Below are 27782 nucleotides of genomic sequence, written 5' to 3'. Positions count from 1 at the left end.
CCCTCGGCTGCCCGCCGGTGCCGGCGGAGGCGGGCGGGGCGGGCCGGGGCGGAGCGGAGCGGGCCGGGCCCGTTCGCATCCTTTCGCCCCGCCGAGAGAGCGGGAGCCGCCGGGCTGCCCAGCTAGGCCGGCCGTCGGCAGCCCCGGAGCCGCGGGAGCCACCTGCCCGGCCCCGCCGTCCCGCCGCCGATGGCACCGCGCTGCCGCCGCCAAGTAAGGGGGCAGCGGCGGGGGGACGCGGGGCTGCGGCGAGCGAGAGGGGGAGGGGGGGCCCGGGTACCCGCCGTGGGCTCGCCCTTTCCAGCCGTGGGCAAACGCCCCGACCCGCGCGGGACCGCCGCTCGCCCAGCCGCCACCTCCCGCCCCGGCGGCGTCCCCCGCCCCCGCCCCGGGCCGGTGCCTTCGGAGCCCCCGCGGCCGGGCCGCCGCCGGGCCGGGGCCTGGGGGTGCGGAGCGGGGCAGCGGCGAGAGCCGGGGGCTGCGGGAGCCCGGGCGGGGAGCTCGGTCCTCGGGAAAAGCCGCCCTAAGGGTCGGGAAGGACGGGGCAGCATCCCCTTGTCCCCCAGGGCGGAGAAGATGGCTGCCACCGAGCCGGTAAGGCAGCCCGGGGAGGCTACGCGGTCACCACTGGTGTCTCAGCGTGTGTCGGTCTCAGCGTGTGTCGGTCTCTGCTGTAGAACCGCACGCCCTTCGGGTGGGCAGGGGCTGCCCGGGCAGCCGCGCCGCATGGCCAGGCTGGGAAAGCTCCTCGGTGCCCCCGGGGGGAGGGAGCTGCCGGGGCCGTTGGCTGCGGGGGGTCGCGGGTCTGGGGTCCGACAGGGCGCCGAGGCGGGGTTCACCACCCTGGCCCGCCGGGGGAGGCTGCCTGCAGCTTGTTCTCCAGGGTGTGCTGGGGGGCGGCAGGGGAGCAGAGCGTATTGCAAAGCCACCGCAAAGCAGCTTCGTCCCACGCGAGGTTCAGTTCACCCGTGGGACTCGCTGCCACGGGGTTCCTGCAGCGACAGAGCCAGGGCTGCCCCGGGCCGCAGCAGGAAGCCCTGGGTTTGTTGGTGTGAGGTGATGCAGCCGGGAGGATCCCGGGGAGGATCCCAGCCTCCCCATCTGGCGTGGGAAGGGGCTTGTCCATGGGACGAGCTCTGGTCTGGCTGGGACCTGCAGGGGAACTGGAGAGGGGATGGGTCTCGCTCAAAAGGCATCCTGCTTGGAGACAGTCCGTTCCGAACTCGGCCAGCAAAATTATTCTCTAGAAAGGCAACAGTAGTAAGTCAGGAAGTCTTTGGTGTCCCTAGGGTGTGAGCTGAGCTGTCTTGGCCCTGGCAGGCTGATGGGGGGGGGGAGCTGTGCTGGGTCCTCGTTGTCCCCATGTGGCCCAGCTCCTGGTTGGGAGTCTGTACATCTGCAGCCCGGCCCTGGGGCCGGAGGGCCAGCCACAGTCACCCTCCTCTTCCTCAGTCGCTGCCCGACAGCGTGGGAGCAAGCACCCACCACACAAGACCTGGTCAAAGTGACGGCAGAAGACTCTTCTGCCCGGCTTTGCCCGTTCTCTAACACAGTGGTTGGGGAGAGGGGAGCATCTCTTACCGAAACACTGCTCACCTGCTTTAAAGCTGCCGGGGAAGGATGTCCTGCAGCCAGGAGCGGGTGCGGAGGCCCAGCAAGGTGCTCCGGGCAGATGTGTGCACATGCAGTTTTGGGGTTGTGCACCAAGAACTGCCTCTGTGTTTGCTGGACCGGTGCCGAAGGCAGGGGAGCAGGCAGCTGGCACAGCGCACTGAAGGGCAGCTACCCCAGGTGGGAAGGAGCACCCCCTCTCCCACCAGAGGTGCTCGGAGCTGGTGGCTGTGGGCTTACAGGCAGCTGCCCTCCCGGGTGCTCTGGGCACCCCTGACAGAACGTGAGGGTGCTCAGCACCCAAAGCAAAGCTGATGCAGGGTACCTGGACAGCGTGCCTGTCCCTGTGTGGGTGGGCAAAGGGCTGAGGGAATGTGTAGAGAGCAACAGGCAGGGAGTATGGAAAAAGCGGATCCCGAGTGTCCTCTCAGGCTGACAAAATGCAGAGAAGTGTGTTATCCTGTCACTGCAGAAAATAGTTTGAGCGTGACTTGGTTGGGGTTTGTTTGCTGCACTGGGACAGGAGGGATTTACACTCCACGCACCGCCTCAGGGGCCTCTCCCCAGTCCAACACAAAAATAGGCTGATCTTTCCAAAAGATGGGCTGGAAAAATGCCATTCCTGCAGGGACCCACCGAGCTTCTGCCTCGGGAGAAGATGCTGTGAGTGCCTGTGGTTTTCAGCCAGCCCAGCCAGGGATGCAGGGAATAGCCCAGCTTCAGGCCGTGCCGTGCCCTGCTGCTGTTGGAAAGCTACAGCCTCCACACGTGCAAGCGTGTGTATGCACAGCGGGAGCTTTCCCTCCTCGTGTGGTCTCCTGAAGCTCAAGGAGCCAACGCACCTGAAGCAGAAATCTCCTGTGGGCAGGACAAGCGCTTCCAGCCCCATCTGCCTGCCCCCGCGGAGGCGGCTGAAGGCTCTGCCAGTGCTCTTCTGCCGGCACCTGGAGGCTGCTGTCCTGCTGCCCACGGTTGCTCTGCCTCAGCTTGGACAGAATTAGGTCTCCATCACTAGCTCTGGTTCTGGAGAGGGCAGGTGGGTGCCAGTGGAACAAGCCCTCCCAAACCTATCGTGAGCCCCGTGGCGCTGTGCTGTGTACCAAGGGAGCAGCCCAGGAGCCGAGTCCTCCGTCCTCGGCAGCACTGGGTGGCCAGGGGCTGGCGAGGAGGCTCGTGGGCAGGGGTGACTGGCTGGAAAAACAGCTCCTCTGCCCTCCCATCGCTGCTGCCAGGAGCCCCCAGCCCCAGACACTGGGGTTGCCTGTGTGCAGCCCTTTCTCATGGATACCAATACATACTGGCTGCCCACGGCTTAGGCTGCCTGCATGGGCCCCGCTCACTGGCGGGGACTGGCTCATTGCCAGCTTCAGCCTGGCATCCCCCTTGTTGACGTAAGCTTTTCAGGCCCTACATGGCTGGGCCCTGGCTCCCACCAAGCTGCACCTCTGCCTGCACCCAGTGATGCTCCCCGCGATGCCCCCTGCATTGCCCCTCACCCAGCTCCTGCGCCCAGCCCTGGGGCTGGCAGGGTGCTCTGTGCAAGGGCTTCCTGAGGGCTCCAGCACCAGCTAATCCCCCGGGAGGGTTTGGGAGGTGCTCAGAGCCTTCCTGGCTCCCTTCCTCCATCCTCCCCCGGCCACTTCAGCTGCCTTGAGTCACACCGTGCCACTGGTGCCGGCAGAATGGCAAAACCCACACACGCGGCTGGCAGGCATGGAGCGAGGAGTGGGAGAGGGGCTGTGTCCCAATAAATGCTTTCAGGCAGGGTAATCCAGTGTCATTTGTAACACTAGTAGGGGAGCTATTTTTAGAGAGAGGCAAATTTGATTTAATAGAACATAATTTGCCACTGACAATTCAGAGGGCGGCCAAACGAGCAGCAGCTGGATTCCTAAGGAGGCTTTTTCCTGCCCTTCCTGAAATCCAAGGCTGACATGCCAGAAGTGGCATTTGTTATTCCAGCAATTGCTGGGGGAAAGCCCCTTGGGATAGCCCAATTAGCTCCACTTTGCTTTCCTTCCATTGCTTCATGCCACCCTGTAACCCACTGTTAAAAGAAGCAAGGGATGTTTTTCCTGCCATCCATCGCGGGAGGACTCAGTGCACCCAAACTCCTTCAAGCATCTGGAACCAGCCAGGTTCCCCCCTTCGCCTTTTCTTTTGCAGGCTGAGCTAGCTCTGCTCTCTCAGCCTCTCCTTGTATAATTTTGGATAAAAAAATGGGTTCTGGTCAAACCAAACAGCTTGTTTGCCAGAAAACAGAAAGCCTGCATGCACTCCTGGAGGGTTTCTTGCAGGCTGAGTTCTTTTGGACCAGCCTCAGAGATACCTTCGGACAAACCCTTCACCCTGGAAAGGTGCAAACACCATACTCCTGCTTGTGCTTTCACTGAGATGAACATCCCCAGAAAACCGACGACAGTGTGGGAAGAGGTTGGGTGTTTTTTTTCCTAGCCCTAAAACTGTTGTGTCCAGCCTGTCCCCAGTTGGTGGCATGGGGACAAAGAGCTGCTGGGACGAGCTAGAACAGCTGCAGGTTGGAGGCTAGCTGCCAGGGGGTGGGCAGGGCCCTGGCGAGTGTGGGGAGGTGACATTTCCCTCAGAATCGCATGTTGCCCCACACGAGTGTCCTAAGGGCAGAGCGGTGTGGGCACATGGCATCATCCCCCACAGCCCTGTGGCAGCTGTGCCCCTGCTGCCCTGGGCAGGAGAAGCAGAAGCGTCTCGGGGGGGTCCCCAAGTCCCTGCCAGCTCAGCCCTCACTGTGCTCCTGGTAGCCTTGGGGCCATGTTGTGCTGCAGCCAAGAAGCCCCAGGTCATGGGGTGGGCTTGTCAAGGACAAGAGCCCCAGCAACTGTGTCCCCCGGGACCGTCTCCTGCTAGCAGAGGGAAGGGAGAGCCCTGGGCAAGAGAGGCAGGAGCTTTTCTAGGCAGCATCATCTGCCCAGCTCTCTGAGAACATCCTTGGGCAGCAGCATCCCGGCAGGGCATGGCTTCATACCCAACAGAATTTGCCATGAAGCAAATCCCCCTGCCCACCAGCCAGGCCTGCAAGGCACAGGGCTGGAGCAGCTCCCGGCGGTGAATCAGGGTGTTTGGAGCTGCAGGTCCCACTGCTCTTGGGAGGAAAGGGCTGGGCAGGGCTAAGCACAGCTGTGTCATTTAGCTCCAGCAAACATGTGCCCGGGGTTTGGTGGGCTTCTCTCCAGATGTGCAGTCGCTCCCCGTGGCTGGCACCCCTGCCCCAGAAGCCATCTGGGTGGGTGCTCAGCCCTGTGCTGCTCCCTCAGGGGTCACAGTCTTCCCCGTAGCTCCAAGGGGAGGTCTGTAGCACTCCCCTCCCCGCCAACACGGGGCTTTGCCCTTGGGCCGTGTCTCACCCTGGACTACTTGCAGTGGCTGGAGTTAAAGCCAAAATAACGTGAGCAAAGAAAGTCAGTTTTGCTGGAGACCAAGCAGCAGTGCTGCCCTGATCGCATCCCAAAAGCCTCGTGAAGGTGGTCATGTCTCCTTCCTGACACTGGGGCTGCCCTGTGTGGCTGGGGTGAAGGTCTGTCCCAGGGACTGCTGCGGGGGGAAATCCTGAGGTTAAGTGCCTGCCCCCAGCGTGCCCCATATGTGAATGTCCCTAGGATCGCCAGCTGGGGTTGGTGTGGCACGTGGGACCTGGCAGCTCCCCAAAATGACTCACTCACCTTAATCAAATACATTTGCCTGTGAATGAAAAGGTGCAGTGGGCAGCCCAGCCAGCCTTTTGGGGGGTGCGGGTGCTCCCCAAGCATCACCCTAAGTCGTGTGGCCTTTCCCAGCTCGCCCTTGCTCCACTTTATTGTCAGGCTGGTGGAAACCAGGAGCCAACATTTAGCAGGGGGACAGCCCTCAAATCGAGATCAAATTGTTCTCCTCTCCTCCTTGAAGAACAACCACCTCCTCAGGATGCTGCCCTTTCCCTGTGACTGATCTGGTTAAATGGAAAAGCTAATAAACTTTGAAGTCTGCAAATGGATGGGTTGGAGAGGGCCACTTGGTTGGGGGCCCTCTGACGCTTCTTCTGTGGTGCAGGCTTTTCCCTCTCACCCAATTTTGAACGTAGATTTTCATTTACAATGGTTCTCGGCAGCAGAGCCAGCTAAAGGTCACTGCCAGCTTCGGAGATGGAGGCATGAGCTGAGATTTTCCACTTGTTCTGATCCCCTGCCTCCAGGCACTGTCTTCTCTAATTAATTGTGTCCTTCTTTCTGCTCCTACCATGCTGGGTTCCCCTGGAAAATGCTGGGGGTAAATAAGGCGACAAGCTCCTTCCCCTGCCCATGGCGTTTGCCTTGCCTCTGTTGAGATGCTTCCTCTGGCTGCTGGGAGCTGTGGCCACTGTGGGTGGCACTGCACTGGGCTCCATGGCAGAGGGGCTCCCCCAGGGACAGCCATGTACCGAGGTGCCCCGTGTCCCTCCTTGCACTCGCCCGCCTTTCTGCCAGCCCCACGCTGTAGCCCACCGCTCCCTTCTCCATTCCTGGAGGGCACCTGGAGCAGGGGTCCCCCACATCCGCGGCAGGGGCCCTCCGCAGCTGGGAAAGCACCCTTGCACCCCATTAATGTCCCAGCTCACGTACCCTCTGCTACAGCCCCACCGAGCACCCCTGCCGCAGGCAGCTCTGCCCCAGGGGATCGCAGCGGGCAGCCTGTGCGGGCAGGAGCCAACCTCTGCCTGCCCTGCGCAGGGCACTGCTGACCCCCTCCTCTTTCTCTCCCCGCTGCAGGGAGGAAGGTGCTGACGGTGCTCTGAGGCTCCGGGGTGTGCTGCCCACGGGCTCAGCAGGATGATGCCAGCCAGCCGAGAGCTCCCCATGTCCCCTGCGGGGACAATGTGACCAAGCAGCCGGCCCGGACCTGTGGCACCGAGCCCGGCACGGTGGGTGCAGCGGCTCGTGGCCCCACCGAGTGGGCTCTGCCACACGAAGATGAGCGATGGCGGGTGGATCTCGCTCAGCCCTGCTGAGTTTGCCCAGCTCCAGCAGTACACAGACTGTGAGTACTCTGCGCATCCCCCTGGCATAGGGACAGGGGGTTTAAAAGTCCTGTTGGTCTGTGCTGGAGTGGTGTCCTACAGGTCCTTGGCATCCTCCTGGAGGAGTAGATGACTTCTTAGATTTTGGATGCAGAGGCTGGGAAGATCCCTGACCCCCAGCGTCGGCTGGTGGGGCACAGCAGAGCAGCGCATGCCTGGGAGGATTTAGCTGAGCAGAAGCTCTCCTGCTTTGGGGAACGCACACGTGAGCGCGGCTCAGTCCCTCTGAAGGCGGCTGCTCCCACGTTCGTTAGTGAAGTGAAATGCCAACGAGGAAAGCAGACTGGCTTTTCCTAAACATGCGGAGCTGCTCCACAGCCCGCCTTGGGTTGCCAACCCTCTGCGGTAATTTTGCTTAGTGCTTTTGCAGAGCAACTCTCTCCTGTGGCTCCTGCTGAGGAGAGCGTGTTGGCAGTGGTGCTGTGGGATCCTGGGGCTGCAAGCAGCTGGGGAGGGTGCCTGGGCAAAGCCCAGGGGTCCGAAACAAGGTCCTTAAGGTCCTGCCTGCTGGAGAGCTGGTGTGCAGATGTGCTCATTGCAGTGTGTGCAGCCTGGGGAGGTGCTGACAGCAGGGCAGGATGGACAGGAAAGCCCAGCTGGAACTGTGGGATGAAGGGAGAACAGGTGTAAAATCTCAGGGGCATTGCTTTGCAGGGGTGGCACGGCTCCAGGGTCAGCAGGCTCCTGTGGCTGTGCGGGATAGAACTGGGAGGCAAAGGGGAACCCATGAGCCCCCCAGGGCTGTCCTCAGGGCTGCTGTGCGTCGTAGGGATGAGGCAAATCGGGTCAAGGCTGACAGCACGGGAAGGCACAGTCTCCCAATCCAAAGAGCCCAGTGCAAGCAGCCCCCAGCCCCCTGCCCACCTGCCAGACATCCCAGGCAGGGGCAGGCAGGGCTGTGGGCAGACGTGTGTGTGCAGCGTCGCTGTCTGTGTCTCGTCCTGCCTTTCCAGAGAACGCTTTCTTAAATCACAGACCATAAAACGCCATCTGTAATGCTAAGCTCAGAACCCATACAGCATCTTCATTTCGTTGATCAAAGTGTAGCGAGCAAGGCTACAGTGTGGTCAGCTGCCCTCCTCCCCGGGAGGGTGGCCTGGCACTGGGCTGGGGATCCTCCCACAGATCCCAGTATGGGCCAGGAGCCCCCTCCTCTAGTGCACACTGGCCCCTGCTTGTGCTCTGCCAGCCCCAGACCTGCCTGAGGCACCACAGACAGTTGTGGTCCCGCACCGAGCTCCATCCCCCGTGGAGGGCTGGGGGGAGCAGGAGCCAGCACAATCCCTGACTTGGGGAGAGGATTTCATGGTAATTAACAGGGCTGATGCGTCTGAGAGCTTTTTAAATGGGCATGCCCATAGGTATGTGTCTGAAGGTTAGGGCTTAACGTTACCTCCCTTTGATCTTGTTTTCCATTTTTCCCTTATTTCTCAATTTTGGAAGGACTGATGTCCCTCCGGCCCAGAGGACACCCAGCCAGGGAAACTCACAGGCCATTTACTGTTTGTGTGAAAGTTTGCACGGAGCAATACCATTCTTTGTCCCTCCTGGCACCTCCTGGAGATATCAATGGGCAGCCCAGGGCAGGCTCCGGGGATGGCTCGGGCTGCCAAGTAATTGCCAGCAGGCACCAGCTCTAAGTGTGGGGGCAGCCACCCCAAGCCTGTGCAGAGGGGCCGGGGCAGGCACGGCCAAGCTCTGTGCCCAGCATCGCCCCTGGAGCAGCTGGGACTGGGGAGCAGGCTGGGCTTTCCTTGCCCAGCACCTCGGCTTCCCTCTGGGTCTGCATTTATTTTCATACAGGTAGGAGGAAGAGAGCCTATCCCTGGTGGCCAGCTTTACATATGTGCCCTACCCTCTAGGGTGTGGGGGAAAGCAGGGCGTGGATGGCCCCTTCTCAGGCATGGAATGAACCAGAAATTGTATATCTAGCAGATAAACTTGTCTCTACCATCCTGCTGGTGGTCTAATGGCGAAGGGGGCTCGCCAGCACCATGCTCAGCGAGATGCCTTTGTCTCCCTAGACTCCACCAAGAAGCTCAAGGACGTCCTGGAGGAGTTCCACGGGGACGGCGTCCTCTCGAGGTACAACCCTGAACAGGTATGGCCCTGTACCCTCCAGCCTCCCCCCACGCTGCTGGCCCCCCCGCCAGCTCCCCCAGCCCAGCTCCCCCAGCTAAGAGCGGCTGGGAGAAGACAGGTCTGCTCTGTCTGCCCCCCTGCCTCTCCCCACAGTCCTGCTCCCAGGACTGGGAAAGATGCTCCCCCTGTGTGGGAAGCCCAGCCGCATCCCCTTGGCCGCCCCGGGGGCCAGGCTGGCCGCACAGCCATCCCACCCCATCCCACCGATGCTGCCAGCACCCCACGGCCACGCTGCCATCGGGGCTGGCTGCAGGCTGCCTTACTCTGAGCATTTTGGGGCATATCCTTGCCAGGCAGAAGCCAGGAGGGATTTACTCTCTCTTCCTCCAAAAGCAGACAATTTTGCTGTTGCCAGCGTGGGGACGGGAGAAGGCCCTGTGCCTTCCCGCTCTTGCCAGGGGAAGGCTTATTTTTTCCAAGTGGTCCTTTCAGAGAGACCTATTAGTGTGCCAGTAGGACAGAGCCTTTCACAGGGACCATAATTACTAGAAATGAGGCGAAACAGGAAAAATCAGTGGGCTGAACATGGTGAGGAGGGGCAGCAAAACTACCCTGCTATTCAAGGGCACTGCGGGACCCTTGCTGCAGCTGGCGCCACTAAAGCCACCCAGAAGGCAACATCCCGATGCGATGGGGAAGGCCAGTGGGGAAGGAGAAGGCGAGGAGACCTCAGGAGGATGATAGCCCTCAGGGGCTGAGGGTGGGCTGGAGGGTCCCGCTGCTCTGTGCTCCACCCCTGGGGAGCAGGAGGCTTTCAGAGCACAGCTCATTACAGCCCCCTGCCTCCAGCAGCCCTAGCCTCCTTTGGCTGTGGCAGAAAGTCTGTATTTAGTTCCTCAATTTTCTTCTGCGAGCTGAGCCTCTGGCTCCGTCAGAGCCTGCTGCCCCTCCAGTGAGCTGCCCACCGTACGGGGGTCCGCAGACCCCTGGGCAGGTGGGCCAGCTGCTGCTCCGCTGCCAGCAAGCACCGTCCCAGCATGGCTGCGCCCCTCCCTGCAGCCCCCCCAGCTCCTACCCCAGCTGCCCATGACTCCTGTCCCTGCTCCCAGCACCGCTGGCCTGGCTCAGCCGTGCTGGTCCCTGGCAGCCAGCTGGCACTGGGGATTTATGACCTTGCTGCCTCTGACTCCCTTCAGGCACCCACTGGGATTTGGGAAGCCGGTGGTTTTGGGGAGGGCTCTGCAGCTGATGTAGCTGGTGAGGGGGGTCCAGGGCACAGGACCCACCCCACTGCCTGCAGTTCTGCACCCCTGTGGCACCTCCATCCTCCTCCTCTATCCTCTCCCCAGCCCATTGACTATGAGGGCTTTTGCCTCTTCATGAAGACCTACCTGGAGGTGGATGTACCTGAGGAGCTTTGCCAACACCTCTTCACCTCCTTCAGGCGTAAGATATGCCAAGCCTCCCCCGAGACTCAGCGCCAGAGCCCCGGTGTCTCGCAGCTCAGCACCCTCGGTGAGCCAGCCCTGCCCCTGCCACCCAGATGGGCACACTGTGGCATGTTGGGCTTGCTCCCACACCAGCCCCATGGGGATGGAGGTTGTGGGGTGGCACCTGCAGCGGTGGCGTCAGGGCTCTGTCCTATCCGATGGATAGGCTCCCAGGGGCCCTGCGCTGCGCCAGGGAGGGGAGGGCTTTCCCTGCGCGGGGACCCACAGGGCACCGTGGCACTGACCGATCCCTCCTTTCCTCCGCGCGGTCAGAGCCCAAGTCACTCGATGCTGGCATCTCCATCCAGACTGAGGTGGCCTGTGCCCCTGTCACCAGTACCGATGCTGACAGCCACCAAGCGCGCAGCTGCACCCGGAGCAGGGGACGTGTGCCAGGCACCCAGCTTCTGCCTCCCTGGGCCCCTGCCCGGCTGGATTCGCAGCGTGTGGAGACATCTGCTGAAAGGACCATAAACTGCAGAGGAGAAGGGAGAGCCCTTCCCAGCTGCTCAGCTGCCTGCTGGGCTCCTGAGCGGCTCTGGCTGCTGCTTGGGGACCACATCCTCCCTGCCTGGTCCCGAGCAGCCTGGCGGCCAGCACCCAGGGGCAGGAGCGCTGCTGGGAGCCGTCTGGCCAGGCAGGATGGTGTGGGTGGCCCACGGTGCCCCTCAGAGAGTCCTGGGGCTGAGATGCCACCCTGCTTTGGGGATAGCAAGGAAGACCCAGGGCGAGTGACCTGCACCCAGAGGGGCTTCTTGGAGGAAGGGGCTTGCCGGGTACAGGCATCGTGGCGTCACACTGCCCACGGGCTTATGTCTGCTTTGCAGGGATCAATGGGAAAACACTTCTAAGTGCCCTGGGACGACACACTCCTGAGCCCAAGAGCTGCCACAGCAATGCAGCTGAGCTGCAGCCAGCATCCCTCACCCCTGCATCGATCCCCAACGCTTCCCCCAGCTGGTCCAGGTCATCCTCCCAGAAGTCCACCACCGGCACCCCTTCTGCTCACAACTCCTCAGGCTCTTCAAAGATCTCTGGGTCCCTGCTCGGCCCTCAGTCGCCAGGTGAGCTTGGCTGGGGCTCCACAGGGACACGGGCTGTGACAAGCCCTCCCCTTTGCTGAAGCTGCCCAGTTTCCTGGCAGTGCAGCTGGTCAGGTCCCTGGGGCGGTGGCGGTGACCTTCCAAACTCAGCAGGTCCCTGGTGTCTTGACACCTTTGCTTTGCAAACTTAAGCTGCCAATCCCATCCTGCAGAGCCCCCACCAGTCAATGTCTTAATTACCTGGCAGCAGCTCCCAGCGAGGGGGGACTGGAGCAGTGAGTCACTGCTGCCTCTGGCCCAGCTCCTGCCAGCCACCGACGAGGGGAGCACTGCGAAGGGCCCCTCTGCCAGGAGCAGCCATCTGCCGAAGGCTGCCATCGTGGGCGGCTGTGAGCGTGGGCTGCCCCGGCACCCCAGCAACCTGCCCTGCTGCCTGCCGAGCTTCTCACTCCTCTGGGTGGGCGTTTGTCCCCAACAGGGCACATCCCTGCGGGCTCCCACCACTCATCCCACCCACAGTGCCGGAGATGCAGGAGTCTGTGCCCCGGGAAACTGACTGGCAGTGCCCAGCCCTGCTCCTGCCACGGCACCCAGCCCTGTGTCCCCTTGTGTGCCCAGCCCTGCTCCTGCCATGGCACACACCTCGTGCTGAGTGGGTCCGTGCCCCAGAGTTCACATGCTGCCAGCCCCCTGCCCCAGCTGGGGACGGCTCCTGTTCCAAATGGCCAGCCCTGTGCATGGGCTTCATCCCTCACAGGCACGAGGAGTGTGGAGAAGAGGTTACCTTTCAGCCTGCGGAAGAGCCACAGCTCCCTGAAAGCCACCCCGCCACTGCCCCCCATCCCCCTGGCCCAGGTGGTCCACCTGAAGGACATTGTCTGCTACCTGTCCCTGCTGGAGAGGGGACGGGCAGAGGACAAGCTGGAGTGTAAGTGGGACCCTGGGGCCAGGGACTGGGGCAGGGGGATGGACCGGTGGCTGGAGGTGTTGCCTGGGGGCTTCACCCGAGGAGGGGTGTGGGGCTGGATGCTCCTGCTCACTTTTTAATGCTGAAACATTAAAACCACTTGGGAAAAATGCTCAGCGCCATCCCTCTGCTCCTGCCGGCCGGTACCTGGGTCTGGCGGCCAGGGGGGCCATGGCTTTGCTCTGACACCCCGCAGCCCGGTGTGGGCTGGGGTCACAGCTTGCCCAGGCTGAGCCAGCACAGCGCTGCTGCCATCCCACAGCCCCCGCCGCCCCGGTACTGGACGCAGGCTGCCCGACCTGCCCCGGTGCTGGGCTCTAACTGGCAGCTGGCTTCTCTTCTCCCTCCAGTTATGTTTCGCCTCTATGATACTGATGGAAATGGCCTCCTGGACAGCTCGGTAAGCCTTCTCTTGGGAGAGAAAGCTGGGGCCGGACACACACAGGCCCCCATCAGGGTGCCCACTCCCCTGGCAAAGTGATCCCAGCTAGCCAGGAATATGGGAAGGGAGGAGGAAGGCAGCAGCATTTGCTGTGGGGCTGGACCATGGGGCTGGGGGACACATGCCAGCTATGCAGCATCCAGCAGCAGCTAGAAAAAATCCACCCACCAGTAACTGTAGCTCTACATCAGGTCACAGTGTTTCAGAAAAGGAAAAAATCGTGCACAACCCTCTCCCCCGGGATGTTTTTTCTTTGTCCTTTGGGTATTTTGCTTGAAACCCATTGCAAAGAAAAATCTCTTTTATCAGAGCAGTTTTTCCAAGGGAAAATGCACTGCAGATTTTCTGGCAGATTTTCAGAGGAGAAAGCAGCTCCCAGCACCCCCCAAGAAGTGGGGTGTCGCTGGCCCCCTGTGCAGGCGGGGGCCCAGGGCAGCCATGGGCATACTGGGACACAGACCTGGTACATCCCCAGTTTGGGGGCTGGAGGCTGGACATGCCGCTTGTGCCTGAAGCTGTCCCTAAGCACTGGGGATCGTTGTCTTTCTGTGCTCAGGAGCTGGATCGTATCATTAACCAGATGGTGCACGTGGCCGAGTACCTGGAGTGGGACTCCACGGAGCTGAAGCCGGTGAGTGCTGGGGGCAGCTGGGGGGGCCACAGGGGCTCTTGGACGGAGCCAGCAGCTGGGGTTTGCGGGGGTGGCATCGCCATGTCACTGTGTCTCCTCCCTTCTCCAGATCTTGAAGGCAATGATGGAGGAGATCGACTACGACCACGATGGGACTGTGACACTGGAGGAGTGGATCCGGGGCGGCATGACCACCATCCCCTTGCTGGTTCTCCTGGGAATGGAGACGGTGAGTGCCCATGTTTTGGCTGCATCCAGCCACCCTGGGAGGAAAGCCCAGGGCCCGCGTCAGCAGGAGTGGAGGGTGGTGATGGAGGGCATGCAGGGGCCGTGGGAGGGCACCCTCCCCCCAGCTGTGCACCCATCTGGCGCTGCACAGCCCCACACTGGCCCCTGGGCTCCCAGCCCCTCCAGACACCCCTGCCCTGCCTCTGCTGACCAGTCTTCACCCCCCAAAGCTTCACAAGCTCAGTTTTGAGCTACAGTCATTGCCAGCTGCTGTGCCCAAGCTGACTGGGCTTGCTCCTTGCTATCGTACCACACTCTGATTAATATTTAATCAAAAAATAAGATGAGCACCTAAAATGCCAGCTCCTCTCCTGGGATGAGCTTCAAAGAGCAGAGGTGGGGTGGTTTGGGACCCTCCCCTTATTTGCCTGTGTTGTTTTCTCATCCTTTTTTGGCTTTATTTCATGGAGATGCATCCCTGGCCATTGGCTGATACTTTGCAGGGAAAATCTGGGGTTTTGCTTCCTGGTGCCCATTTTGGTGTTTGCTTCCCATGGAGAGGTGGTGTGGCAGGCTTTCTGGCGTTTTCAAGTGGCTCCTGCAAAGCATTTGTGCCTGGTCTCAGATGTTAGAGGCCTGCTTTGGCCACCCCATGGTGGCGGTGGCCTGGCCCCAGATCTGGAATCACCTTCCCGTCTGCCACCAGCAGAGCATCCCTGCAGCGCAGCTGTGCCAAGAAGCCACGGGGAGCTGGAGCTTGGTGCCAGGAGTGCCAGGAGCCGGATATGCCCAGGGAGTAGGGGGTACAGCAGCAGTGGTATTCAGGGAAACACCAGGGAGAAGGGGAGCAGGAGAACTCACAGTCCTGCTGGGAGCAAACTCCCACATACACAGTGGGGGCTTCTATGGGACAAAGAGCTGATAAAAGTGGTGGGCTGAGTGGGCTGGGACCCCCAGCAGTGGGGGAGTGACCCCCCTCGTCCTCCCCTCTCCTGCCCTGCAGAACGTGAAGGACGATGGGCAGCATGCCTGGAGGCTGAAGCACTTCAAGAAACCCGCCTACTGCAACTTCTGCCGCACCATGCTGCTGGGGGTCCGCAAGCAGGGCCTCTGCTGCTCCTGTGAGTCATGGACACATGCTGGACTGTCGGACTGTAGCACCCCCGGGCCGGTGGCTCCTGCCCCATCCCAGTGCCCCAGGGAGAGGCGACTGGTCCCCATCGGTGCTGAGCCCTCTGGGTGCTGCAGGGGGAGCAGAGAGGGGGCAGTGCCTGTACCGGGGAGTGATGTTCACCACCTTCTCTCCCACCAGTCTGCAAATACACCGTCCATGAGAGGTGTGTGTCCAAAGATATTGCCTCCTGCATCAGCACCTACGTGAAATCCAAGAGAAATGCGAGCGTGAGTAGGCAGCCAGTGCGTTTCTGAGCTGGTGGGTCTCCCATGAAGCCCTCTCAGAGGCAGCACCACTGGCAGCAGCTGGCCCTCAGTCTCCTGCCCTGGTCCCCCATGGCTTTTTCCCCTGCAATTTGTCTTTTGGGTCCTGGGCAGTAGCTCGTGGGCAATTGCAGCACCCAGAGCCTGGCAGGGCAGGCCCCGTCCCTACGCCCCGAGGTTTGCCATGGCTCCGGGTGGGGGATGGGTGTCCCTGCTGTGCCGTATGGAGCAGCGAGGAGGGAAGGCAGCCATGCAGGGGGCTGGTTTGTATCAGTCAGCATCCCTGCACAGTAAGCCACTCTCCGAAATCACAGTGGCAGCCCTTAGCGGAGAGGAGATGCTGGAGGGTCGGTGGGTGCTGCACCCGCAGTGCCCCCCACACTGTGCCTTGCAGGTGATGCAGCACACCTGGATCGAGGGCAATTCCCCTGTCAAGTGCGACAGGTGCCATAAGAGCATCAAGTGCTACCAGGGCATCACTGGCCTGCACTGCGTCTGGTGCCAAGTCACCGTGAGTATACGGGCCCGGGGGGCCCGGGGTGGGCTCTGTGGCACACCCCACATGGCCGGCCCTGGGGGAGGAGAGGCTCATGAATAGGGGATGCAGGGGTGTCCCCCACCCAATGTCCTTTCATCATGCCCTCTCCAGCTCCACAACAAATGTGCCTCCCATGTGAAGCCAGAGTGTGATGGGGGCCCGCTGCGGGATCACATCTTGCTGCCTTCCTACATCTGCCCCGTTGTCCTGGTAAGTGCCCCCATCCTTGCTGCCGAGTGGCAGGGACCCGGCAGGGCATCGCCGCAGCCACCCCACCTCCCCTTCTCAGGGGAGCGTGCCCATCCGTGCCTCTGCTCCCCAAAGGACAGGCAGTCCCACTGCCGGAGATCAGAGAGCGACTCCCCCGCCAGCACCAGCCCTGAGGACAGCCAGGGCTTCAAGTTCAACTCCATGACGGTGGATGGGCAAGGACTGCAGGTAAGTTCCCATGCCGGGCTGCTGGCAAGCTCTGCCACGGGTGCATGCCAAGCCCCACGGCGGCCAGGCATTTGCAGCCATGCTTTCTGCCCTCCAGATCAGCCCACGGCCTGGGACGCACCCCCTCCTGGTGCTTGTGAACCCCAAGAGTGGAGGAAGGCAAGGGGAGCGGTAGGTGGGGTCCTGCCCAGGGAGAGCATCCCCCTGGGGTTGGGAGCTGCTGGTCCATTGGGCTGCTCCAGCACCTCTCCCAGATGGGGATTCACCTCCCTCTGCAGCATCTCTCCTTCTTTTCCTAGGGTCCTTCGGAAATTTCACTACCTGCTCAACCCACGCCAAGTGTACAACCTGGACCGTGGTGGGCCGGCGCCGGGGTACGGAGATGCTACGGCCAATCCTCTGCCCTCTCCTGCCAGCCCCTCTTCCCCCACGTCACCCCCTGTCTCTCCTGGCTTTCTCCAGGCTGAGCTTCTTTCGGGACACTCCAGATTTCCGCGTCCTGGCCTGCGGAGGGGACGGCACAGTGGGCTGGATCCTGGACTGCATAGGTGAGTGAGGAGTGGCCACACTCCTGCAGAGCATCGTCCACCACATCCTCAGTGATCTGCCATGGGTTCCCCATATTCCTCTGGCAAGAGTGAGGAGGGGGGTCCTGCCAACAGCATCACCCCCAGGCTGCCAGCCAGGGAGGGACATGGAGAGGAGCAGGGAATGACCCCTTTCAGCCCCGAAACTCTCTTTCCCCTTGAACTGCAGACAAGGCGAACTTGGTGAAGCACCCGCCGGTGGCTGTCCTGCCTCTGGGAACAGGCAATGACCTGGCCCGGTGCCTGCGATGGGGAGGAGGTGAGGCTGGGCGAGCATCGCCACGGAGGGGGGGGGGGGGGGGGGGGGGGGGCGGCGGGGGGGGGGGGGCTGGCCATGGGGACGGGCGGGGTGGCTGGGTAGGTGCTGTCCTGGGGCAGGGAGGACTCCTCTGCTCTTGAGATGTGGCTGGGGGCTGCATCTCAGCCCTAGTGCCTCGTGCTGGTGCCTCTAACCCCTTCCAAAAAAAGCAGCTGCTGCTTTCTAACCCCCCATCAGCTAGGTGCTGCCCAACAACCTTCTTCATCTGCAAGAGCCGTGCCGTTAGCTGAAATCTCAGCCACTGCTGCAAGGACTAGCCGGGCATCTTGCTGGTGCCATAGCTGCAGCCCCAGGCTCCCCAGATGCTTGGCACCCAGCTGCCTCTGGCCCCACGTGACATGGCTGCGCTCCCCTTCGTCCTCCTTCATCCTTCTCTGACCCCACCTTCTTTTCCTTACAGGCTATGAAGGAGGCAACCTGATGAAGGTCCTGAAAGATATTGAGCACAGCACAGAGGTGATGCTGGACCGCTGGCAGATAGATGTCATTCCTAGTGATAGAGAGACCAATGGGGACCCCGTCCCATCCACCATCATCAACAACTACTTCTCCATCGGGGTGGTGAGTACCATGGGGCAGGGATGGGTCTTGAGGGCAGCCCAGAGTGCAGGGGACACACGTTTTTAGCTGGAGAGAGTGGCACAGCGGAGGGCTAGTAACTGGTGCCCAGACCATGCCATGCCCACTGGAGCCTCCCAGCCACAGCAAAGCAAAGGGAAGGGCTCCAGAGGCCAGCAGAGCACAGGAACTGTCACCTGGATCCACAGCACAGCCACAGCCTCAAACCCACGCAGATCAGCAGATTGCCAGGGGCATTTCCCACTCAGCCAGTGGGAAATGTCTCAGCTTTGTGAAGTGGCTGGAGCAATCCAGCCCAGCAGGTGCACTCAAGCGATGCCAGCCCCCTGCAGCCCTCTCTGTCTCCTAGACTCATCCTTAGACCTCTTCCGAGCCAGCCCCATGTTAATTCCCAGGAGCAAAGGCTAGTTCCTCACAGACCATAAAAGCCTTTCTACGTATTCGGTGAAACTGCATTTGAGCTTGAGTCGCCCAGGCCAGCGACTCTCCCTCCCTGCTCTTTCTTGCTCATGTTCCCAGCCTACCTCCATCTCCTGGCGTCATTCTTCTGGGTTTATTGTCATTTGTAATGGCAGCACTTAAGTACATAAACAGGCACGGAAGCTCTCTCTTCCCAGCTGGGAATGTTGCAAGAGAAAGCGTGTGAGGAGCTTAAACAGGGTTCAGGGAAGTTTGGGGTCCCAGGGACGGGGGGAGTGTGCTGAACACCCCACCTGAATTGTTTTGCCAAAACGGCACCCATCAGCAAAGCCCTGCTGCGGTGCTGGGACCTGTGTTCCCTCATGTTTTCCTCATGCAGGGAGGTTAGGGAGCCTGGCAAGGCTGGCTGCCCCGTGCCACAGGGGTTTTCCCCAGTGCTGGGGGTCAGTCCCAGGAGCAGCAGGGCTTTGGGGGAACGGCAAAGTGGGAAGCACTTCTTTTCCCTGGGGCTTGCAGCACTTTTGTCCTGAGCCATGGGTGCCGAGTGGTGCCACCGCAGTGTGGGTCACCCACCCGGCAGCACTACAGGATGCTTCTAGTTTCACATCAGCTCCTGCTAATGCCAGGGGATGTCACTGCAGATGGCACTTGGTGACAGCTTCCAAGTCAGGCTTAAAACACCCACCACCCTGCACAGGAGAGGTTGCAATGAGTTTCACGAGAGCTGCCATCCTGCCAGGGGAGCTGACAGGGTGCGGGGTCCTGGGGTATCTCTGCAGCCCCACTGCCCCGCCGCTGGTAACCCTCCCTCTTTCCCTCAGCATCACCTCCATGCGGAGCCCCTGTGAAGAGGGAAGAGGTGCACTAATTATGTCTCGCTTAATGAGCCCGTTCAGCACTTCGCAAGCAGCCTGGCTGAGGGCTGCCTTGGCATGGCCCCTGGGCTCTGCCTCTGTGCCAGGGGGCCAGCAGCGAGGGCGAGGAGCTGAGTCCCTGTATCCTGGCACAAGCCCATGGGGTGCAGAGGGGGGTTTCTGTTTCTCTGCTGTGCCACCGACATCTCTGTGCTCCCTCTGCCTGCAGGATGCCTCCATTGCTCACCGTTTCCACATAATGCGAGAAAAGCACCCCGAGAAGTTCAACAGCAGGTAAGGGCTGCCCGTGGTGCCCCCGAAAGCAGGGTGTGGGGGGTGCCGGCTGCTGTTGTGCACTGTGCCGAGGGGTCGTGCTGGAGCCTGCTCCCCTCCCGCCGAGCTGCTCTCAGCCCCCTCCCCACCGGACTGGCAGCAGCCCCACGGAGGCAGTGCGGTGTTTGGCCAGCCTTAGGGGATGGGCAGGGGGCACACCGGGCACGACTGAGCGGTGGGGGCCAGGCGTCATGGGGGGTGGGGGTGCTGCCTCAGGCCCCAGGCAGTGAGGCAGGCTGCTCGAACTTGGCTGCACACCCAGTTACATTCATTCATGCTTTATAATCGGCACTGAATTCCAGGACCGGCAGGAGCAGGCCAGGCAGTGAGGGCAGGGCAGGCAGCAGGTCACAGCTTGCTCCCACTGTGCTCGGGGTACAGGGAAGTGGTGTGATGGCAGCAGGAGCTGTGGCTTGTGACCCCCATCCTCATGTTCAGAAATACCTGCTAGAAAAACCCCAAATGGACGAAAGCGTCTTACTCTGCTCTGACATTCAGCTCCCCTCAGCTTACAGATCCCCCTCAAAGCCTGTGCAGCGGTTGATGCAGGGGGCGAACAGGATTCAGGGGCTGCCTGGTAGGGTGCTGGGGGGGGGACGACATCCCCTCTGTGGGGTACCCTGTCCTCAGTAGCCCTGTCAGGAGATGACAGCCCATGTTCAGCTCTGCTGAGGTGATGCAGACACCTCGTTCCCATGCCAAGGGAGCACCCAGCCCCCCCATCCTCCCCCCTGCAAGGTGTCAGAGCCAGGTCTGCCTGAGCCACCCCCTGTCTCACGCGCACTCCCTGAGGCCATAACACCCGTGGTCTCCCTCCACAATGAATTGTGTCCCCATCAATGGTTTGTGTCACCATCACAATGGCTCCAGAAAGGCCCTGGCAGCCCATCCTGCCACTGGCTGTGCTGAGGGCAGCTGGGGCAAAGCGCTGTTTCCGAGCGGGATGCTGACACATCTCTGTGCCCCAGGATGAAGAACAAGCTGTGGTACTTCGAATTTGGGACATCAGAGACCTTTGCGGCCACCTGCAAGAAGCTCCATGACTACGTTGAGGTGGAGGTGGGTTTCCCTGGGTAGTCCCTGGCTCCAGCTGGGGCACAAAGGGTTTTTGGGAGGTGTCACCCATGGGTCCCCTTTTGGCTGTTTGGGGAGAGGGTGCTGCGGCAGCTTTGACCCCTGATGGTGGCAGAAGGATGCAGTGGCTGGCAGGACCCACTCTTCCACCATGTGGCACTTGCTGCAAAGCCAGCCAGCTGCAGGCAGAAGAATAGCCCTGTATTTTTTCCCCCCTTCCAGCTGTATTTGAGAGCATGCCTGGAATATTCTCTGTGTAAACTCTGCTCCCAGCCCTCGTTGGATGACATGGAAACAGCCTTTAATTAGAGTGGGGAGGAGGGCCCACGGTTGCTAAGAGCACTGTCATTTCTCCGCTCACGCTGGGGGGTTTGGGCAGTGGTTTGCTGCAAACTTCCGCCTCCTTATCTCTGGATAAATGACCCTTTTATAACTTAGGCTTGAGGGCAAGGGGAAGAAACCTGGCTTGCTGCGATGGGCTGGTGTGAGTCGGACCAGGTGGTGGGTGCGGGGTCGATGGCAGCAGGCGGAGAGAACCCAGGGAGCTGGTGGTGTGGTGCCTGCAGCCGTGGGCAGAGGGACTTTGAAGTCTGTTTCGAGGTGGCGAGTTTCAGCCTTCCCCAAAGCCCAAAGGAGGCAGCTGTGCCCTCATGGCGGGTGGGAAGAGGCAGGAGCAGGGGCACAGCCATCCCAATCCCTTCACCAGCCATGCACCAGCATCCTGGGGTGGGTAAAATCCATGTCTATGGGACTGAGCGCTGCCAGTGATGGGCATGAGATGCCCCCGGTGCTTGCGAGGTGCCCCCCGCGCTGCCCGCACGCTCCCCACCGAGCGTGTGTCGGTACAGCTGTGCCGTGCTGGCAGGAAAGCGTTAATCCTGCTGTATTTGAAGTTGAAAGCGGCAGCCTGTCCTCCCTTCAGCTCCCAGGCAACTGTCAGCCCTGCAAAGAAATGGCAGTTTTGTTTTGGAAATTGGCACTCATTCCCCTACAGCTCCTGGAAATGAATTTGCTTTTTCCCCAGCTGCAAATTTCTACTTCCAGCATCGCTGCCAGCATGCTGTCAGCTGCCCCTGCTCAAAGAGCCCATTGTGGCTCACTGGCACACTAACAGGGGAGAGCTACGCAGGGAGAAACTGCTCCTTGCACGCGTGTGCGTGGGCAGGTATGGGCAGCCGTGGTCCTGCCCACCTCCCACGACCCCAGGCAGGAATGGGCTCCTGCAGCGTCTCCGGAGAACGGCAGCCCCAGGCAGCAACTTGCTCTCATCCCAACGCGGCGGGTTGGTACCCGGTTGCTCGCAGGCAGGTGGCAAAGGTGCCTGCGGTGGGGGCGATGCTCAGCTCGGCCAGGCCTGGGATGTGTGGTCTGTCCCATGAGGAATCAGAGCCCTCTTGCTTGGTATCTGCTGCACAGAGCGTTAAGGTCTTTTCTCTTCCTACAAATCATAATATCATTAAGATGTATTGAGAGTGAAAGGATTTACATCCTTTACAAGCTTTAGACAGCTCTTCACTCCCAAAGCAGAACATTCCTGCCTTTTGCTTTCAACGCAAGACTAAAAATAAGGTCTCGGAGCATCAGGGGAGGCAGAGAGATGTTTGCTGGTGTGCACACCCAGCTCCACATAGGTGCAGCCAGCATGCTCAGCACTTGCCCAGAGGGTATTATAAGTAAGCTCAAGACCTTCGCTCTTTGCTAGAGGGAAAAAACTGGAGTCAAAGCAGCAGCACAGCAGCAGGGGTTCATCAGCCCATTTGCATTCCTCTCGACGATGCAGGAGAGGGCATAAATGCTGTCACATCACCAAGGCAAAAAATGCGCTGGCATTTGCTGAAGCATAGCATGGGAGGTAGAGAGCCGATACATAAAGGAAAATACAAATGCTCTAGAAAAAATACAGTTGAACAAGAAAGTGGCTGCTTCCTCCAGAGGTATCTAGAAAGGGGATCCAGTGTCATCTGGGTAGTGTGAGAGTGGGAAAATGTGAAGTTAAGCAATGCATTTCCATGGCTGCTGCTTCCACTCCTGTGGGAAAGCCACAGACAATGGATATTTTACCTTTTACAGGGAATTTTCAGGTGGGGCAGTCCGGCTGTGTGACAGTGAAGCCTGGGATACCAGTTCTGTGTGTTGGCTTGTGGTTTTCTCTCTAAAAACTGACTGCTTTTCCTCTGACACCTTTCCTATCATTTCCTTCCAGCCTCATTTCTAGTTTCCAAATTGCACTTGAAGACAAACTGGTTTGAGTTGCCCTTTGGGCAGCCAAACTTTCTGATTCTTTGGAGTCGGTTTGAACAAGGGGAGGTGGGGAAGCGTGGGCTGGAGGTGCTTGGATGGAGGTTGCTGTGGGGCCAAGGTGGTATTGCCTCCTATTTTGGGTCACAGCACCGAGCCCAGCCAAGGTTTTTTGCTGTCTCATAGAAATTTGCTTTTTGAACCTGCCATCTCAGATGTGTAGTAAAATTCATATTGAAATAACAGGGAAAGCAGTGCAAGGAAGGCGAGGTGGTGGTTTTCAGCCCTAGAAAAGCCAATCCGGGTGGTATTTGTTTGCCCCTCCTGCACCAGCTGCCCCCAGGCTGCCAGTGCCACCCTGGGGCAGGTTTGTTCTGGGCATGCTGTGCTTGGGGAGCCCCGTTCCTTCGTTCCTTGGGTGGACAGGCAGGGAGAGGAGTCTGGGTTTCATGGTGCTGGGCACCAGCTCCCCCCAGCTTCATGGCCGGACACTGCCCGTATGCCTGGCAGTGCGATGGGACCCTGCTAGACCTGAGCAACGCGTCCCTGGAGGGCATCGCCGTCCTCAACATCCCCAGCATGTACGGAGGCTCCAACCTCTGGGGCGAGACCAAGAAGCAGCGTGGTTACAGCAGGCTGGGCAAGAAAGCACCGGAGAAGCAGCATGCCACGGTGGTCACTGATGCCAAGGAGCTCAAGTTCTGCGTGCAGGGTGAGCAGTGGGGCCTGGCAGTGCGCGGGGGGGTGCGAGGTTAGCACGGGGGAGCTGGGCAAATGCCACTTCTGGCTGTGGCTCTGTGCAGGTGGTGCTAGAGCAACAGCACTGGAGGGGCTGCTGTTGGCTCGCTGTCTTTTGAGGTGCCGGGGTAACCCCAACAGCCTGTCCAAGGTGGCAAAGGAGGGTAGCTCTGCCCACCTGGGTATGGCCTAGGACTGGATTTTTTGGAGCTGGTTATGCCGTGCCATGGTGGCCAGAGAGGACGTGGCTCCCCTGCCCTGTCATCCACCTCTCCCCCCGGCCTCTGGGGATCACGGCTTGGGGGTGCCCGGCTGGGAGCTGTCACCTGGAGGCATGGGGCTGGGCAGCCCCGGTGCCCGCGGGCTGGCAGGCAGCCACGGTAGGGCCGGGTGCCCGCTGCTGCAGGGGAGGAGTCGGAAGCGGAGCTGCAGAGCTGGCACTGAGGGCTTTTGTAAGCATCTTCTCATACTCCGCCACAGCACTGCCAGCCTGGCTGCGGGGTTTTGGGAAGCGCACAGTACCCATGCTGTGCCCTGGCCAGCACCTCGCACCCACTGCTGCAGCCGCCGGAGCCGTCCCCACTGGCACAGGCAGGGTGCAGGCAGCCTGAAGTGCTGGCAGGGTTCCCCAGCAGAGAGCGGTGGGTTAGAAAGCAGCCAGCAAAATAGGCAAAAGCGCCTGTATTTTCCAGTCGCCACCTCCTGCAGCCCAGGGCTGGGGCAGGAAACAGCCCCCCTGCTGCATGACTGCCAGGACGGTGGTGTCACCGGCCATCCGAGCCTGTCACCAGCTGTCCCTCGCTGGGTGAGCCTGTGGGAATGGGCAGCAGGGAGTGGGACAGAGCAAAGACCAGTTCCAAATGTGGTGAGAGGCAGTGGGGTCAGTCCCCTGGACACATCCCCACTTGTGGGTAGGTAGGAGGGTGTTGGAGGGGGTCAGAGGGGGGTTCCCACCAGGGGTGAAAGAGGACCCTGAAGGGAGTGAGAGATGGAGCGAGTTGCCCCATTGTTGGGTGCCTTTGCTGACAGCACAGAAGAGCAGAAGGAGCTGGGAAAAGGAGTGATATCCTGGGATTTGAGCAGATCCCTCCTGGTGAGGGTTCCAGCATGCATCCTGGCTCCCATGGGGGCTGCAGTGCCCCAGGGCATGCAGGAGGGGGTGTCTGACACCGTTTCATACAACACTGCAAACAAGCAGTTGAAGGGCTGGGTGGGGGGATCCAGGCTTCCACCCTGCAGCCATGGAGGACCAGGTGCTGTTTCAGACCAGGAGTATTTTTACACCAGAGACTTTGGACAGCAGCGTTACCCAACGCTGCGAACACCCAGCTGGGTGGTCTCAGGGTATGGGGAACATTGGGACACATCCCCACAGTGCCACAGCAGCCCCAGTGTGCTGGCCCTGATGTTTCAGATGACAACGGAAGGCAGGGGATCCCTAGGGATGGGGGGACTGACTCAGACCCCTCTCTTTCAGACCTCAGCGACCACCTCCTGGAGGTGGTGGGGCTAGAGGGTGCGATGGAGATGGGGCAGATCTACACGGGGCTGAAGAGTGCTGGGAAGAGACTGGCCCAGTGTTCATCCGTCACCATCAGGTATTTGTCCCCATCCCAGTTGAGCACCCGACCCAATGGCGCAAGCTGTCGCCTGTGTCACCCTGTGTTCCCTCTCTTTGCATCTTGCAGGACATCCAAACTGCTGCCCATGCAGGTGGACGGGGAGCCCTGGATGCAGCCGTCCTGCACTGTGAGTCCCCAGGGAGGGGATGGCTCTGCCACGGGCAGCCGGAGTGGGCAGGGGCCACCGGCACAGCGGGATGGGGCAGGCAGGGGCCACCGGCACAGTGGGCAGCCTCGGCTCCCCGTGCAGTGCAGCAAAGCCTCTAGAGCTGGAGGGAGGCTCCTGCGCTTGTTGGTGGGTGGCCGCAGAGCTCAGCCACCTGTGACTCCTGTCTGTGCCCGTGCTGGCCCTGCGCTCACGGCAAGCCATAATGGGAGCTGTGGGGACGTGGACATGCTTTTCCCTTGCCGGGTGGGTGGGTGCAGCAGCCTCACTTCCTGGTGGGGCCGCAGGGGAGTCCCCCACCATCCAGCAGGCAGTTTGCACAGAGGAGAAATCCTCTGCCCATCCCAGCATTGCCTGGATGTGATTCTGAAGCTGTTACTCCTGTGCAGCAAAGCATTTAGCAACCTGGCTGGGGGGCAGCAGCAGCTCCTCACCCCGGTGCTGGGTGCTGAGTTGCCCCTGGCTTGCTCAGGTCGCTCCCCGGGGTCCCTGGGCTGGGGGATGCCCAGGAGGGCTCAGAGCCTGAGAGCCCCTTACTGAGCTGGGTTTTTCACTTTTTAGGTCAAAATTACACATAAAAGCCAAGTGCCGATGCTGCTGGGCCCCCCTCAGAAAAGCAGCTTCTTTTTCCTGAAGAGGAGAAACCGAACCCGAGATTAAGCAGTGTGTGAGGAGCTGCGGCCCAGACCGGACAGCCGCCCGCTGTGGGGTATCCCCAAATCCCCACTCTGTGGCAGGGAGAGGAAACACCCCCCTAGCCCAGCGAGGATGATTTGTCCTGGGCAGGTCTCAGAGACTCCTTCGCAAGCACCACAAGCTCTGGGCAAAGGCCGGCAGACAAGTGGGAGTGTTCCCTGGAGCAGCACTAGGACTGGCTTTTTTTTCCCTTTATTTAAGTAACCCCCGCCCACCCCGGCAGAGCTGCAAATGAATGTGCTCCTAGGAAAATGCCAAGCTTCACTTATTTATTTTTAATCCTCTTGAAGGACACTTGATGTTTTGCTGCACTGGCTTTCTGTCCACCAACCCTTGCGCATTGGAGAAGTTATTTATTTTCTTAGCCTGGAGGAGACGGTCTCTGCCATGCCTTCCACCAGCATTTCTGGGATGGGTTTTAAGCAGGTGCAAAGACAGTGTTTGCTGCTGGCCCTGGGAGCCTCGAGGTGTGGGACAGCCTGGGGAAAGAGGGTGCTTGGGCCATGGGGTCAAGCGTGGGGTGGATGGGTGGAGACCATGTTTTGACAGGGAAACAGCAAAACCAGGATTTTTGGGGCAACTGCTGATCCTGGGAAACCCCTGTGTCCCAGCTCTGGGCTTCATGTTCATATTTATGTATTTATTTAGCAAACTTGGGGGGGGTCACCTTTTTATGAGCCCAGGTTGGACGCAAACGCCACCTCCCTTCTGTGCTGGCTGTCCCCCATGGCACTTCCTTCCACGTGGACTTTCCTCTCTCCTAAAGCCTGCCAGCCTTTGCCGGGGGCTGGGGACTCTGAGGACCGACATCTAGAAGCTCTTCTTACTTGGCAGTGTCCCCCCCCACCTTTTTACACGTGCTTCACCAGTCTGATGCTCTCCCAGTGGCCGGTGCTGCGTCCAATGCTCCTGAATGGCTGCAGGGCATGGGGGTGAACTGTTGCACCTCAGTTTCCGCACGGCCAGGTCTCCCCACAACCCACCCCGGAGCTGAGGAGCTATGCAGATGCCACTGCCAGCCCCCTGCCTGCATGGGTGCCCACTGCTTGTCACCTGGCTGCTCCTTTTCGCCTCACCCAGCCAGCTGCTGCAGCCCAGCTGGGATGCACAGGCAGATTGCACTGGTGGCATCACCCCTGTGTCCCCCACTAGGCATGTGGGGACAGACCACGGGATGCAGCTTCTCCCCAGAATGTGGTGGGGACCAGAAAACTGAAAAAATGCATGGAGGCTGTGGTGGCTCCCAGAAGCTGGGAGCTGGCAGGACTGGCCCATAGAAGGGGCTGCTGGTTGCTTCTGCAGGCCCCTGCTGCTCCCAGGGGTGGCCCTGCGCGGGGGCATGCCCGGCTCCCAGATCAGCCCCTGCTCCCAGGCAGCTCCCTCCAGTCTGGTGGAGGCCGCTGTGCAGCTGGGAGCAAGCCGGAGCGGTGTGCCCCTGTGGGTGTCACCGGCAGGCAGGAAAACTGCTGCTTATCCCCTCTGTGCCCCTGCCACAGGGCCAGGAGTCCCGGCTGGGACAAACCACCCTGTCCTCCCCGGTGCCCCAGTGCCCAGTTCCTCCTTGAACTGCAGGTCCCTATGCGATAGCATCCCCCTGACAGTGCAGAGGGTGCTGCCATCATTATGTTTCAGAGTGAACAGAGAGCTGGAAGGGAGCTGTTTGTCACCCTCCCCAAGCTCTTGTGTGAGTTTGAGTTTTAGCTTGGGGCTGTTTGTGACAGCAGCCGTAGGGCCCTGCCGACATGGGAGGAGGTGGCAGTGCCCCGGGTGAGCCCCAGCCGGCCTCCAGCCCGTGAGTTGCCCTCTCAGCTGGGGTGCAGGAGGAGGCTCCAGTGGGCTGCCACAGCCCCCTCTTGCCCTGCCCTCAGTGCCAGCACTGGGCAGGGCAGGGGCAGGCTGCAATGTGATGCTCGGGGATGTGCTCGGAGCACCGGTGGCTGCTGAGGAGCTGGGGGGAACGAGAGGGAGCGTGGGCCTGGCCAGTGGGCATGGAGATTGCCGCAGCCATGACCTGCGTACGCGGGTATGGGCACGCTCTGCCTGTGGTGCATAAATTCGCCCTTGTCACCCTGGGGGCAGCGGTTAATGAGTAGCCAGATGAAGTGTATGGGAGCTAGGCCAAATAACCCCTGGGTCCCACGAACCAGCAGCCTTCATTGCCCCAGCCTCTCCCCAGGGGCAGTT

The 27782-nt window shown here is 60.7% G+C and overlaps 1 protein-coding gene across 1 annotated transcript; it reads left to right on the top strand.

Annotated features, from left to right (window-relative positions):
• LOC101924892 (diacylglycerol kinase beta-like) lies at positions 1 to 25892 on the top strand. Its single transcript, XM_055817423.1, has 25 exons — positions 1 to 213; positions 6369 to 6636; positions 8701 to 8777; positions 10108 to 10273; positions 11076 to 11312; positions 12049 to 12219; positions 12609 to 12658; positions 13257 to 13331; positions 13441 to 13560; positions 14563 to 14680; positions 14872 to 14960; positions 15391 to 15507; positions 15646 to 15744; positions 15859 to 15972; positions 16070 to 16143; positions 16272 to 16346; positions 16435 to 16520; positions 16729 to 16818; positions 17279 to 17439; positions 18961 to 19025; positions 20033 to 20123; positions 22887 to 23088; positions 24592 to 24712; positions 24803 to 24863; positions 25464 to 25892. The coding sequence occupies exons 2-25, from the start codon at positions 6570 to 6572 to the stop codon at positions 25560 to 25562; spliced, it is 2625 nt and encodes an 874-aa protein (XP_055673398.1). The 5' UTR covers positions 1 to 213; positions 6369 to 6569; the 3' UTR covers positions 25563 to 25892.
• Positions 25893 to 27782: the final 1890 nt, after the last annotated feature.

Source organism: Falco peregrinus, chromosome 12 (genome assembly GCF_023634155.1).
Source record: "Falco peregrinus isolate bFalPer1 chromosome 12, bFalPer1.pri, whole genome shotgun sequence".
Classification (NCBI taxonomy): domain Eukaryota; kingdom Metazoa; phylum Chordata; class Aves; order Falconiformes; family Falconidae; genus Falco; species Falco peregrinus.
The sequence above is the reverse complement of the archived record's forward strand: the minus strand, read 5'-3'. Positions and strand labels throughout refer to the sequence as shown.

What these genes read in the sequence shown, in the direction of transcription:
- LOC101924892 (XM_055817423.1), top strand. Translation starts at nt 6,570, where the DNA reads ATGAGCGATGGCGGGTGGATCTCGCTCAGCCCTGCTGAGTTTGCCCAG. An exon ending in CGAGGTACAACCCTGAACAG is followed by an intron (nt 8,778 to 10,107) that starts GTATGGCCCTGT and finishes TCCTCTCCCCAG; the next exon opens with CCCATTGACTATGAGGGCTT. An exon ending in CGTGGTGGGCCGGCGCCGGG is followed by an intron (nt 16,347 to 16,434) that starts GTACGGAGATGC and finishes GGCTTTCTCCAG; the next exon opens with GCTGAGCTTCTTTCGGGACA.